Source organism: Microcaecilia unicolor, chromosome 1, assembly GCF_901765095.1.
Source record: "Microcaecilia unicolor chromosome 1, aMicUni1.1, whole genome shotgun sequence".
NCBI classification, from domain to species: Eukaryota; Metazoa; Chordata; class Amphibia; order Gymnophiona; family Siphonopidae; genus Microcaecilia; species Microcaecilia unicolor.
This window is the reverse complement of record NC_044031.1, coordinates 22,365,398-22,380,811: the sequence shown is the minus strand read 5'-3', so window position 1 is coordinate 22,380,811 and position 15,414 is coordinate 22,365,398. Positions and strand designations below refer to the sequence as shown.

The window sequence follows — 15,414 nt, the reverse complement described above, 5'->3', positions numbered from 1 at the left end:
GGTGCTCAGTAATCAAAAATTGTTTTTCTTTAAGTGTCAAAAAACCCATGCTGTGTGCATAATCGACAATTGTAATTATTTCCTTTTTAAGGTTATCTGTAGGGTCATCACTGAGAGGCACATAAAAGGTAGTATCACCTAGTTGTCTCATTACTTCTTGTATGTAAGATGTTCGATCTAAAAGAACAATGCCTCCACCCTTATCAGCAGGTTTTATAACAATATTTGTATTCAATATGAAGAAAACAGAAATATCAAAATAAACTGTTTAGAGAGAAACCAAAACAGTCTTGAAGGACATTAGTATGACGGAAACACCACCAACTACATGAAATAGAAACATTGTGGAGAAATTGATTTCAAGATCCTGTATAGCACAATTAAGAAATAGAATGGATGCCCTGGATATGGAGAATCTGGATAAAGCAAATATCAGATCAGTAGGATGAACTGAAGTAACAACAATAAAGATGGGAAGCAGGTTAAAAAGAGTCCCAAACTGAAAGCGTATTAACTCAGGCCTCCGAATGATCCATTTTTTGTATTAGTTACCATCACTCTGTTTGTCTGTCCAATTTAGATTGTAAGCTCTGTTGAGCAGGGACTGTCTTTTCATGTTAATTTGTACAGCGCTGCGTAAGTCTAGCAGCGCTATAGAAATGTTTAATAGTAGTAGTAGTAATCACTCAACCAATCCTAACTGCAAAAATCAATTGGTCAAGCAGACAATATGCAAATCTGCACACTTTAAACTGCCTCTCTGATTGGAGGAGTCAGAGCACAATGACATTGGTGCAGCCAATCAGACTTTCTATCACATGGCAGTTTCACAGAAGGCAGATGAGGAATGCAGAGGTACCATGATTGACTGTACATAATAGCAACACTGTCACCTTCAAGGTCTTGATGCTGAGAAAGTCCCTGGTACCAAGATTTCAGCACATAAATAGTAGAAAACAAAGAATAATGTCCAGCATGACCTTGGCAGTAGTTAGTGAGAGGTCTGGGGTGCTTTGCAGCAGAATCCATGAAGGTTTGGTTCTGGCCTCATATGCACACAAAATAGAAACTGACCAAATTTTGGTTTTGGCTTCGGTACCAAAACAAAGCGAAAACCTTTTGGTTTCAGCTAAAAATGACAATACATTTTCTGTTGAAACCAAAACTTTTTTTTTTAATTAAATTTGTATCTTGTGCTTTCCCACTCATGGCAGGCTCAATGTGGCTTGCATGGGGCAATGTAGGGTTAAGTGACTTGCCCAGAGTCACAAGGAGCTGCCTGTGCCTGAAGTGGGAATCAAACTCAGTTCCTCAGTTCCCCAGGACCAAAGTGCACCACCCTAACCACTAGGCCACTCCACTGGCCCATAGGTCTCCATCTCACTTCACCCTTCCTCAAATATAACAAGCCCACCCTTAGTCTGCTAGTGCTGCTCCCCTCCACAAGCCCACCCCTAGGCTGCAGCTGCTCTTAGGCTTATCTTACTGCTCTGGAGATCTAGTGGCACATTAGGGCAGGATCAATTCCCAGCCATTCATGCCCAGCTTATGTCTCCAGTCAAAATGGTTGTTATGACTCTCAGCGGCAGCACGAGATTGCCACTGGAGGGTCATGGCAGCCATTGTGTGATTTGAGCCAGCACAGCCAGGAGCCAGTCTACAATTCCAAAGGTATATGAGTGTAGGAAGTGCCAGATAATTAATAACCAACATCTTATTCTGTGATGTGAATCCTTTGGTGAATTTTTAGACGTGAAAGCAGAGTGAAGCTTTTATTACACTCAATACATATAAATGGTTTGTCTCCTATGTGGCTTCTCTAGATGTGAAAGATTTATGAAGTTTTTATTACACTCAATACAAGTAAATGGTTTGCATCCTGTGTGGATCCTTTTGTGTATTTTTAAATGTGAAAGCACAATGAAGCTTTTATTACACTTAGTACATGTAAATGGTTTGTGGCTCATGTGGATCCTCTGGTGAACTTTTAGATGTGAGAGGCGAGTGAAGCTTGTATTACACTCACTGCATATAAATGGTTTCACTGCTGTGTGGGTCTGTTGATGATTTTTTAGATTTGAAAGCCAAGTGAAGCTTTTATTACACTCAGTACTTGCATCCTGTGTGGATCCATTTGTGTATTTTTAATTTTGAAAGCACAATGAAGCTTTTATTACACTCAGTACATATAAATGGTTTGTCTCCTCTGCGAGTCTTTTGGTGAGTTTTTAGAGTTGAAAGACGAGTGAAGCTTTTATAACATTCAGTACATAGATATGGCTTCTCTCCTGTGTGGATCCTCTGATGAATTTTTAGATGTGAAGCTTTTATTACGTAAGTACATAAGTAATGCCACACTGGGAAAAGACCAAGGGTCCATCGAGCCCAGCATCCTGTCCATGACAGTGGCCAATCCAGGCCAAGGGCACCTGGCGAGCTTCCCAAACGTACAGACATTCTATACATGTTATTCCTGGAATTGTGGATTTTTCCCAAGTCCATTTAGTAGTGGTTTATGGACTTGTCCTTTAGGAAACCATCTAACCCCTTTTTAAACTCTGCTAAGCTAACCGCCTTCACCACGTTCTCCGGCAACGAATTCCAGAGTTTAATTACACGTTGGGTGAAGAAAAATTTTCTCCGATTTGTTTTAAATTTACTATACTGTAGTTTCATCGCATGCCCCCTAGTCCTAGTATTTTGGGAAAGCGTGAACAGACGCTTCACATCCACCTGTTCCACTCCACTCATTATTTTATATACCTCTATCATGTCTCCCCTCAGCCATCTCTTCTCCAAGCTGAATAGCCCTAGCCTCCTTAGTCTTTCTTCATAGGGAAGTCGTCCCATCCCCGCTATCATTTTAGTCGCCCTTCGCTGCACCTTTTCCAATTCTACTATATCTTTCTTGAGATGCGGCGACCAGAATTGAACACAATACTCAAGGTGCGGTCGCACCATGGAGCGATACAACGGCATTATAACATCCTCACACCTGTTTTCCATACCTTTCCTAATAATACCCAACATTCTATTCGCTTTCCTAGCCGCAGCAGCACTCTGAGCAGAAGGTTTCAGTGTATTATCGACGACGACACCCAGATCCCTTTCTTGGTCCGCAACTCCTAATGTAGAACCTTGCATGATGTAGCTATAATTCGGGTTCTTTTTCCCCACGTGCATCACCTTGCACTTGCTCACATTAAACGTCATCTGCCATTTAGCCGTCCAGTCTCCCAGTCTCGTAATGTCCTTCTGTAATTTTTCACAATCCTGTCACGAGTTAACAACTTTGAATAACTTTGTGTCATCAGCAAATTTAATTACCTCGCTAGTTACTCCCATCTCTAAATCATTTATAAATATATTAAAAAGCAGCGGTCCTAGCACAGACCCCTGAGGAACCCCACTAACTACCATTCTCCATTGTGAATACTGCCCATTTAACCCCACTCTCTGTTTGCTATCCTTCAACCAGTTTTTAATCCACAATAGGACATTTCCTCCTATCCCCATGACCCTCCAATTTCCACTGTAGCCTTTCATGAGGTACCTTGTCAAACACTCAGTACATATATACGATTTTACTCCCATGTGGATGAACTGCGCATTTTTAAATATGAAACCCGAGTGAAGCTTTTGTTACACTCAGTACATATATATGGTTTTTCTCCTGTGTGGCTCCTCTGGTGAATTTTTAGATGTGAAACCCAAGTGAAGCTTTTATTACACTCAGTGCATGTATGTGGTATCTCTCCCGTGTGGATCTTCTGGTGCATTTTTAGATAAGAAAGCACAGTGAAGCTCTTATTACACTCAGTACATGTAAATGGTTTGTGGCCCTTGTGGATCATTTGTTGAGTTTTTAGATTTCAAAGTTGAGTGAAGCTTTAATTACACTCAGTACATGTACATTATTTGTCTCCCATGTGGATCCTCTGGTGCATTTTTAGATATGAAAGCTGAGTGAAGCTTTTATTACACTTCGTACATGTAAATGGTTTGTGGCCCTTGTGGATCATTTGGTGAGTTTTTAGATTTGAAAGTTGAGTGAAGCTTTTATTACACTCAGTACATATATATGGTTTTTCTCCCGTGTGGCTCCTCTGGTGAATTTTTAGAGATGAAAGCTGAGTGAAGCTTTTGTTACACTCAGTACATGGAAATGGTTTGTGGCCCTTGTGGATCATTTGGTGAGTTTTCAGATTTGAAAGTTGAGTAAAGCTTTTATTACACTCAGTACATGTATACAATTTGTCTCCCGTGTGGATCCTCTGGTGCATTTTTAGATATGAAACCTGAGTGAAGCTTGTATTACACTCAGAACATCTATATGGTTTTTCTCCCGTGTGGATCCTCTGGTGCATTTTTAGATACGAAAGCTGAGTGAAGCTTTTGTTACACTCAGTACATGTAAATGGTTTGTGGCCCTTGTGGATCATTTGGTGAGTTTTTAGATTTGAAAGTTGAGTAAAGCTTTTATTACACTCAGTACATATATATGGTTTTTCTCCTGTGTGGCTCCTCTGGTGAATTTTTAGAGATGAACGCTCAGTGAAGCTTTTATTACACTCAATACATGTAAATGGTTTGTCTCCTGTGTGAATCTTTTGATGCGATCTTAGACCTGAAACCCGAGTAAAGCTTTTATTACACTCAGTACATATATATGGTTTTTCTCCTGTGTGGCTCCTCTGGTGAACTTTTAGATGTGAAAGGCGAGTGAAGCTTTTATTACACTCAGTACATATATATGGTTTTTCTCCTGTGTGGCTCCTCTGGTGACCTTTTAGATGTGAAGGTTGAGTGAAGCTTTTATTACACTCAGTACATGTAAATGGTTTGTGGCCCGTGTGGATCCTCTGGTGAACTTTCAGATGTGAAAGGCAAGTGAAGCTTTTATTACACTCACTGCATGTAACTGGATTGACTGCTGTGTGGGACTGTTGATGATTTTTTAGAGTTGAAAGCTGAGTGACACTTTTATTACACTCAGTAGATGTAAATGGTGTCTCATTTTTCTGATTCCTTTTGTGCATTTGGAATTCTGAAAACGGGCAGCTTTTACTACTCTTAGAATAAATAAAGTTGATGCTCCTATTATATGTAATAGATGTGAATTCTTTCTGGTGTTTTTTTCCTTTCCTCTTGCCATGGTGGAATTTAGAAGTCACCTTATCACTATTAATTTGGAAGTGTCTCTCTGATAGGTGTCTCTGGTCCTCAGGGATGTTACTGAGCTCCCTGTCATTTCTCTCAAATTTACTGACTCCATCCATTGAGTCTCCAGCAGGGTCTCTCCGTTCCTTTGATTTCCACTTACAATTCTTTGTGTTAATCCTCTCAGTTATCTGGGAAATATTCTCATAAATTTTTTCTGTTTTTCTTTGGGTCTCTTCTATTTCTACAAGGGGTTCTTCTTGCTTCTTTTGTCGCTTCCCTCCTTGCGTGATCTGATGATCTGTTGAATATAAACAGAAGGTATTAATCATAAATTAGAAGAGTAACATAGTAACATAGCGGTCCATCTAGTCTGCCCAACAATTTAAACTCATATGTGCTACTTCATGTGTATACCTGACCTTGATTTGTTTCTGCCATTTTCAGGGCACAGACCATAGAAGTCTGCCCAGAACAAGGCCCACCTCCCCTCACCGGCTCTGCCACCCAATCTCGGCTAAGCTTCTGAGGATCCATTCCTTCACCCCTTCAAAGGAATGTAATAGATTGGTGAGGCAAGATTTCACTTCACTAAATCCTTGTTGGCTTTGTCTCATTAATCCATGTTTTTGAATATGCTCTGTAATTTTGTTCTTTATAATAGTCTCTACTATTTTGCCTGGCACCGATGTCAGGTGCACTGGTCTATAATTTTTTCCGGATCACCTGTGGAACCTTTTCGGCATTACATTGGTCACCCTCTGATCTTCTGGTACCATGCTTAATTTTAAAGATAAATTACATATTACTAACAGTAGTTCTGCAAGTTATTTTTCAATTCTACTAGAACTCTGATTTGCTGCTCTTCAATTTATGAAATTGTGCTATTACATGTTACTACTACTAATAGCATTTATATAGCGCTACCAGACGCACGCAGCGCTGTACATTTGACATAAAGAGACAGTCCCTGCTCAAAGAGCTTACCATTTCTGGCACTGGTATCTGTCCCAAATCTTCCTTAGTGAAGACCAAAGCAAAGAATTAATTGAATCTCTTCGCTATGGCTTTGTCTTCATTGAGTGCCCACACTGTCCTCACTCGGGTTCCAGGGCTCTGTCCTCTCCTGGTTCTCCTCTTATCTCTCCCACCATACCTTCAGAGTACATTCTCAGAGTTCTTCCTCCACCCCCATCCCGCTCGCTGTTGGAGTTCCTCAGGGATCTGTCCTTGGACCCCTTCTTTTCTCAATCTACACCTCCTCCCTGGGTTCTCTAATCTCCTCCCATGGGTTCCAATATCATCTTTATGCTGATGACACCCAGCTTTATCTCTCCACACCAGACATCACTGCAGAAACCCAGGCTAAAGTATCGGCCTGCTTAGCCGACATTGCGACCTGGATGTCCAACCGCCAATTGAAACTGAACATGGCCAAGACCGAGCTTATTGTCTTCCCTTCCAAACCCACTTGTCCTCTCCCTCCACTCTCTATCTCTGTCGATAACACCCCCACTGTCCCCGTCTCATCTGCCCGCAACCTCGGGGTCATCTTTGACTCCTCCCTCTCTTTCTCTGCGCATATCCAGCAGATAGCCAAGACCTGTCGCTTCTTCCTCTATAACATTAGCAAAATTCGCCCTTTCCTCTCTGAGCACACCACCCGAACTCTCATCCATTCTCTCATTACCTCTCGCCTTGACTACTGCAACTACTCACTGGCCTCCCACTTTGCCATCTATCCCCCCTTCAGTCCGTTCAAAACTCTGCTGCACGTCTTATCTTCCACCTGAACCGGTTCACTCATATCTCAAGTCACTTCACTGGCTTCCGATCAGGTACCGCATACAGTTTAAGCTTCTCCTTTTAACCTACAAATGTACTCGATCTACAGCCCCTCTCTACCTCTCTACCCTCATCTCCCCTTACATTCCTACCCGTAACCTCCGCTCTCAAGATAAATCCCTCCTGTCGTTACCTTTCTCCACCACCGCCAACTCCAGGCTCCGCCCTTTCTGCCTCGCCTCACCCCATGCCTGGAACAAACTCCCTGAGCCCATACGCCAGGCCCCCTCCCTGCCCATCTTCAAAGCCTTGCTAAAAGCCCACCTCTTCAATGTCGCTTTCGGCACCTAACCACCATACCTCTATTCAGGAAATCTGGTCTGCCCCTACTTGACATTTTGCCCATTAGATTGTAAGCTCCTTGGAGCAGAGCTGTCCTTTTCTTAATCTGTACAGCGCTGCGTAACCCTTGTAGCGCTCTAGAAATGTTTAGTAGTAGTAGTATTATCTAGCGATCCAACCGATTCTTTTGCCAGCTTCTTGCTTTTAGTATACCTAAAAAAAATGTTTACTATATGTTTTTGCCTCCAACACAATCTTTTTTTCAAAGTCCCTCTTTGCCTTCCTTATCAGCACTTTGCATGTGACTTGCCATTTCTTGCTCTGTTTCGAGTGGAGGTTTTTAAGATATTACCTAACTATAATAAGAAAGACTGGTTATTTTATTTCATCTCTCCCTACACTCCTTCCCAGGAACTCCGTTCACTAGGCAAATCTCTCCTAATTGCACCCTTCTCCTCCATCGCTAACTCCAGACTCCGTTCCTTTTATCTCACCGCACCTTATGCCTGGAATAGACTTCCTGAGCCATTACGTCAAGCTCCATCCCTGGCCGCCTTCAAATCCGGGCTAAAGGCCTACCTGTTTGATGCTGCTTTTAATTCCTAACTTGTCACCTGCTCGTAACCTTTATCTTGTCTTCCTCTCTTCAATAGTCCCCTTTCCCTATGTGTCCTAGCTGTCTGTCCTACCCTTATCCCTTGTTTGTCCTGTCTGTCCTGATTTAGTCTGTAAGCTCTTTTGAGCAGGGACTGTCTTTTCTTCATGTTCAATTGTGAAGCGCTGCTTACGACTGGTAGCACTATAGAAATTATTTGTAGTAGTAGTTTACACTGGGATTTTCTTTGTGTGGCTTCAGGGCCAGCCTGAAGTGTAATGGTATGTTTGAAATGTGCAGTCAGGAAAGATACAAAGCACATCTCCTGACTACACAAATGAAACAGGCAGTAATTATAAAAATAGAAATAGGTTTGTTTTAGCAGCTCATAAATTGTTAGAATAAAGGAAGCAACAACAATAGGAGAATTATGCACAAAGGCTAGGCCCTTCATGGAAAAAATGACCTGCCCTTATTAAGAAGGGTTGCAAGGAAACACAAGCACAGACCCCAGGCCCAGAATCTAGGGCCACCTGCTTCTTACCCAATAGCAGGACAGAACTGGTTGATACAACCTCATCATGAAGTCTTGTCCTTGAAGAGATGCAGCAGGAGGCAGGCAAGAGCACTGAAGGCTTCAGAAAAGTCCCAGCAGTGGGTGGAGTCTTACGAGCTAGAAAACATGAGAGAACACGAGCTCGGAGCTGGTGAGGTCACCGGACTTTTCAGGACTGCAGAGGTGCTTCTTATACACAATTTCTGGCTGTAGCACATGGTCCTGGGGTTAACATAAACATCACCCCTTCTTCCGGACTCTCTGACCTAGGAAAGTACTGGAGTGTTGGGTGTTGTTGGGAAAGGAATGGAAACCAAAAATGAGTATGTTTTAATGCCTTTGTGTTGCTCCGTGGTGCAGCCGTACCTTGAGTGTTGTGTTCAATTCTGGTCGCTGCATCTCGGGCTACAGAAATGATAAAAGGGATGGATGACTTCCCTAGGGCTCCTCAGCTTGGAGAAAAGACGACTGAAGGAAGATATGATAGAGGTCTATATAAAAAATGAGTGGGTGGACATGAGTTGCTCTTTTACTCTTTCCAAGAATGCTGGGACTAGGGGGCAAGCAATGAGGCTGCAGAGTAGTACATTTTTTTTTAAATTTTTTATTTTGCATTTTCAAAGGTATACAAGCCAGAGTTCAAACACTACAATTCTCCAAAGTACATTAACTGGTCAACTCGTCAACATTGCCAAATTTTAACCAATATCAATAATGTATCTTCTGCCATAATTCCCATGCCCCCCCCCTCCCAACTCCCCAGGGTTTTACAGTGGTAGCCATCCAAGTTGTATAAGGTTCCCAGATCTTTTGATGTTGAGTCAAACGCCCTTTTTTTAAGGCTGTAAGTTTGGACATCAATTGAATATACTCCAATTTTCCCAATACCATTGAGGTGTCCGGCAGTCTCGGTTTTTTCCAGGCCGCTGCAAGTACTAATTTGCCCGCTACAAACACCTGGGTGGCAAATTGATGTATATGCCGTGGTATATTGGGTGGTTTAAAGTGTAATAGGCAATATTCCATTTTCACTTCATAATGTAAAGCTGTCACTGAGCAAATAAAATCTACAATGCTTGATATCTTTGCGCATGTATACAGGACCACCAGACATGATACATATTACCCTCCTCTCCACAGTCCCTCCAGCAGTCTGCTGAGCTTAGTCGAAACATTTTAGCCAAACGGCTAGGGGTGTAGTACCAGCTATATAAAATCTTATGTCCATTCTCTACCATGGTACTGGATACTGACACCCGCAGTAAAGATTTAAAAACCTTTGCCCATTGTAAAGGGTTATGAGCTATTCCCATGGCTAGGTCCCATTTTTGTGTATAGTATTCTACTGGGTACTCTCGTGCCAATAGGGCTTTGTATATTCTAGTAATACACCCTCGTCCTCCTCCTCCCGTCATCCCCCTTTCCAACTGTGTTTCAGTTAGCTCGAGTTCCTCTCCCGCTTTTCGTTTAATTAAATTTTGCACCCTAACATAGTGGAAGGCCTGAAGCGGGGAGAGCCCATATTCCTGACACAATTCCTGGTACGTATGAATCCTATCTTCTTTACACATTTGTCCCAGTTCATACAACCCCATTTCTTCCCAGTCTTTGTATACCTTGCCAAATTCTTCAGAGCCGAACTGAGGAGCAAATCTTAGGTAAGTATGTTGAAAATAAGTGCGCTCTGGGAAGAATTTTCCCCTTATCTTAATCTATATTGCTAAAGGCCATCGTAGAAGGTAGGGGCTTCTCCGGCTTAATTCCTTAAGTGTCTGTTTGGGCAGCCATGGGATCGCTCTAAGTGGGTATGGTTCCAGCCAGTGTTGTTCAATGCCCACCCATATCTTCTCTGTGTTCTGGGACCAGGTTGCTAAGAGCCTAATGTGTGCCGCACAGTAGTAATCATAAAAAGAAGGGACCCCCATACCTCCTCTGTCTCGGGGTTGGTACATTGTGTCTCGTTTTACCCTGGGCGGTCTTTTCCTCCAAATAAAGGAGAAGACTTTGCCTTGTAGGCCTCGAAAGAAGGCATCAGGTATGTCTATGGATAGTGCCATAAACAAATATAGCAATTTCGGAAGCATTATCATCTTAACAGCATTAATCCTGCCCACCCATGATAATGTCAGGCCTTCCCATCTTTCCATTTCCCGGAATAAGTCATGTACCTTACCCGGGAAATTATGCTCGAATAGGTCCTCTATTTGGCGTGTGATATTTATCCCCAAGTATCTAATGTATTTAGATGCCCATTTATAAGGGAATTGTCTTTTCAGTAAAGCTAGTGTTGAATTAGGTATATTCACATCAAGTGCCTCGGATTTGTCAAAATTAATTTTGAAACCCGATAGTGCCCCATAATTTTGTATCTCTTCTCCTATCACCGGGAGGGCCCTTTGAGGATCTTTTAGGGTGAGGAGAATGTCATCTGCGAAAAGGAGTATCTTAGTTTCAATGCCCCCTCCTCTAAGTCCCTTTATATTTTGATTCGCTCGAATCTTGGCGGCCAGTGGTTCCATCACTAGCGCAAACAGTAAGGGCGACAGTGCGCAAACCCTGTCTGGTACCTCTGTGTAGGAGAAATGGACTTGTCAGTGTCCCATTAATGCACACTGCAGCCGATGGGCTTTGGTAGATGAGATGGAGCCACTCTACAAACCTCCCTTTAATTCCCACCTTTTCCAATACTGCGAACAAAAAAGGCCAACCGACTCTATCGAAGGCCTTTTCTGCGTCTAAAGATAATATACAGAGTGGTGATTTAAGTATATGGGCCCCCTGTACTACCTGCAATATTCTCCGAATGTTGTCAAACGTCTGCCATGTGTGAACAAAGCCTGACTGATCTTCATGTATAAGTTGTGGAAGGTATTTCTGAAGCCGTGTAGCCATAATCTTTGTAAATATTTTATAGTCCACCCCTAATAGTGAGATCGGTCTATATGAGCTGCATAATTGGGGATCTTTACCTGGTTTATGTAAGACCGTTATTGTAGCCATATTCCAGGTGTGTGGCAAGCTTGTGGTCTCATCTAACGAGTTAAATACTCGTAATAGCATTGGGGCTAGCATTTTCTCATATAGTTTGTAAAATTGAGGGGTGAACCCGTCTGGCCCTGGAGCTTTATTCGGGGATAACGCTCGAATCGTCTGTTCCACTTCTTCTAATGTGATAGGCTCTCCCAAAGTCTGCATGGCTTGTTCTGGAAGCCTCGGGAGGTCTATATCTGTTAGATACGCCCTTATCTCCTCTTCTCCACCTTCAGCACTATATAAGTGTTGATAGTATCTTCTGAATGCCATTTCTAAAAACTCGGGCTCCGAATGCACCCCTCCTCCAACTTCTCTAATTCCCCCTATCATGTTCCTATTGGTGTGTTGTGCTAGTTTATGAGCCAATAACCGGCTGGCTTTGTTGCCAAATTCAAAGTGCATTTGACGCACACGTTGTAGTTTTTCTGCTATATCCGCCAGCTCAAGCTCATGCAATTGTGTACGCAGCTCATACGCCTGTCCCCTTAAACGTAGCGGGTTTTGAGCTGTCCCCTCCTGCAGCTGCTTCTCTACTTGCACTAGCTGCTGGCGCAGAGCATTATCTTTCGCACATCTCTCTTTCCATCGCCTAGAGCGCAAGGCTATCAGGTGGCCCCGAAGCACTGCTTTGAATCCTTCCCACACCATTGTTGGGGAAACTTCCTCATTATCATTGAACTGTATATATTCTCTGATGTGTTGTTCTATCTGAGCTATGTTCTCTGGATCTGACAGCAGTGCATTATCCAGGCGCCACTGCCTCCGTCCACCTGGTGGACCTAAGCCCCGAAGCCGCAAAAGCATCGGGGAATGGTCCGACCAGGTCCTTGGTAAAATAGAGTGTTCTCCAATTGCTCCCACTAGTGAAGTGTCTCCCAGCCACATATCTATTCTAGATGCCGATTGATGGACCGTAGAGAAATATGTATAGGCCCTCTGGGTGGGATTATCCCTAAGCCAGTAATCTTGAAGTTGCCAACGAGTAATAAACTCATGAAGTTGTCTTCTATCGCTTTTTGCATAGTTTATTCTACGTATCGTATTATCTACTTGTGGATTCAATGTGAGGTTAAAGTCTCCTCCCAATAATAATGATCCTTCTATGTGTCTGGTTAGTATTTGGTCTACTTCTTTAATGAAATCTCCTTGCCGTGTATTTGGACTGTATAAATTCATTAATGTGTATGTTCGTCCCATCAGTGTGAAGACGATCAACAGGTATCGCCCGCCTTTGTCTTTTATAACTTTTTTTATATCCCAGGGTTTCCCCTTGCCAAAAGCTATAAGAACACCTTTACTTTTCGTATTATCAAAACTAGAAGCAAAGTAAATTAAGGGATATGCCTTATGTTTGCATAGGCGTTCATATCTAGGTTTTAAGTGGGTCTCCTGTATCAGCCCTATGTCCACCCCTTGTCTTTGCAATTCCCGAAACATCAGTTGTCGTTTTCTAGGTATATTCAGTCCCCTCACATTTAACAACATACACTTAATGTCCCCCATTCATCTCAACATTTAGAAAACATGCCATTAGTCCTTCAACCATATAAAATATTGTTCTATTTCCCACCTGTATCCCCCACCATGCCACTCTTGTTCCCCTTCCCCCTCCCTCCCTTCTCGAACCTCCCTCCACCCCCCCCCCCCCCATATCACCCCTTTGGATTTTAGGCATCACTTGCTATCCCAGTGAATGCCTAATCTAGGAGGAAGGTACCACCTATCCCGTCCCGGACACCCCGCAGCACCAACAATTCCCAAACTACCTCTTTGTGTCCAGAGCCCCAACGGAGGCTTGTTATAACCAACCTCTTAAACAACTTTTACTTAATGTTCAAAACTTTACCAATTATAATGTCCATGTTTCTTCAGGTAATTCGTGTTGCTGATTGTTGGCGCTGTAATCTTCTGGGCCCCTTCCCCACCCTCTGCCACTTCGGTGGGGGAAGGCGAGAAACAGGCCTCGTCCCAGTGCTTGTCCCTGATTTCTCCCCTGGTGTCGCTGTCTCCGGGAAAAGTTCTTGAGCTTCCTCCAATGATTTAATTTGATGTTGCTTTCCATCTTTATAGAACACAAGAGCGAAGGGATGTCTCCATCTGTATTGAATCTTTAAATCTCGAAGATGTCTTGTGAATGGCTTCAGTTCCCCTCTCCTTTTCAACGTCGCTGCTGCCAAATCCTGGTATATTTCAATGGCGTATGAATACCATTTGAAATCTTGCGTTTGGCGTGCCAATTTCAGCACCTGTTCTTTTTGCTTATATCTAGTGAAGCAAGCAATAATGTCCTTTGGCCTATTATTGCGCATAGCTCCTAGTGCCCGGTGCGCTCTTTCAATCTGTACTGTTTCAAGTTCTATCATTTCGCCATTCCATATCATCATGCTGATCAATCCATAGACTGGTGGGTTGTGTCCATCTACCAGCAGGTGGAGATAGAGAGCAAACTTTTGCCTCCCTATATGTGGTCATGTGCTGCCGGAAACTCCCCAGTATGTTCTCTATCTCAGCAGGTGGTGGTCACACACAGCAGCAGCTCTGGCTAGGCCTCCAAGCCTAATTTTTAGGTTTTGTTGAGTGCCTGGGGTTGAGGGCTCTTTTGAGCAAGTGCAAACCTGGTGGTGCCAGGTCCCTCCTTTTCTCCCCCCTCCCGCTGGCTCCGTTAAAAAAAAAAAAAAAAAATTTTGAACGTCCTTAAAGGCGTTTATTTCGACGTTTATTTAAACGTTTATTGCAGCTACTCACTGGGACACCAGGTCGTTACAGCTCGGAGCGGACAGCAGGTAATTTTTACCTTTTTATAGCGGGCAGGGGGTTCCCCGATTTATCTCCACGTGGCATATGGCGTCGGAGGGCGAGGGCGTAAAGAGCCGCTCCCCGGATCGCTTGGGCGCTTCTAGAGGGGACGCGGGGGTCTTAAAGCCTGATTCGCCCTTGTTGGGTGACAGTTTCGTGGCCGATGAATGTCCCGGTCCTTCCCCCGGCGTGGCGATTTTTCCCGCCATAAACGCCCATCCCCCGCTCCTCGCCTCCGCCATCTTGGCCGGCCACGCGGCTCGGACGGCTTCTTCTTGGGCCGCCCTTGAGGTTGGAGACATTAATGCCATGAACGCCCTTAATTTGGGCGACGGCACAAAAGCGGCTAAAGTTAAGCGCCGTTCTTCCCGCTCGGCTCCTTCGCGGAGTGTCGCGCCGGACGCCATTTTGGATGCGCAGCATGTCTCTCCCCCGCTCTTGCGAGCGCCGGTTGAGGGTGCGTCTAGGGCTGTTGCCCAGGCTGCGGAAGTACACAGTCTGGGGGGTTTCTCCCCCGAGTTTGTTTTGCTGCTGCATCAGGCCTTCCTTATGCAAAACGCTGCCCCTGCTCCCTCGTCTGGTAAAGAGGTTGAGGTTCCCAGAGGTAAACGCCCTCGGGTTGATTCCCAGGCCTTGGAGGACTTTGTCTCCTCCGATGTAGATGAGGGCAGCGTATCTGAGGTCTCCCAACGGTCCTTTGCGGATTCCTTGGAGGAGACGGATCCCCGCTCGGATGGAGCGGATGACCCCTCTGCAGCGCGGCTTTTTAGCTCAGAGGATTTGTCCAACCTGTTGGTACAGGCCATGGACACTTTGAAGATTTCCTCTCCGGAGGACGTCTCTCCCTCAGCCCCTGTTGGCTCTGCCATTATGCTGGGGACGAAGCGCCCGCCTATAACCTTCCACGTGCATGATGCCATGCACACCTTAATTGCGGCTCAATGGGATGTCCCGGAAGCGAGCCTTAAAGTGGCTAGGGCTATGTCCCGCCTCTATCCTTTGACTGAAAGTGAACGTGAGGCCTATCTGTGGCCTACCGTGGATTCTTTAATCACTGCGGTGACTAAGAAAACGGCGTTGCCGGTGGAAGGTGGCACGGCCCTAAAGGACGCCCAAGACAGAAGATTGGAGGCGGCCTTAAGGTCGT

At 44.2% G+C, this 15,414-nt stretch overlaps 1 protein-coding gene across 1 annotated transcript in view; it reads right to left on the bottom strand.

Annotated features, from left to right (window-relative positions):
• Positions 1–3,514: 3,514 nt before the first annotated feature.
• Positions 3,515–15,414, bottom strand: part of LOC115463507 (gastrula zinc finger protein XlCGF26.1-like) — a 169,343-nt gene continuing 157,443 nt past the window's right edge. Inside the window, exon 4 of the mRNA XM_030194087.1 lies at positions 3,515–5,461. Coding sequence (XP_030049947.1) covers positions 3,915–5,461 — 1,547 coding nt within the window. The 3' untranslated portion in view covers positions 3,515–3,914. The remainder of the gene's footprint in view (positions 5,462–15,414) is intronic.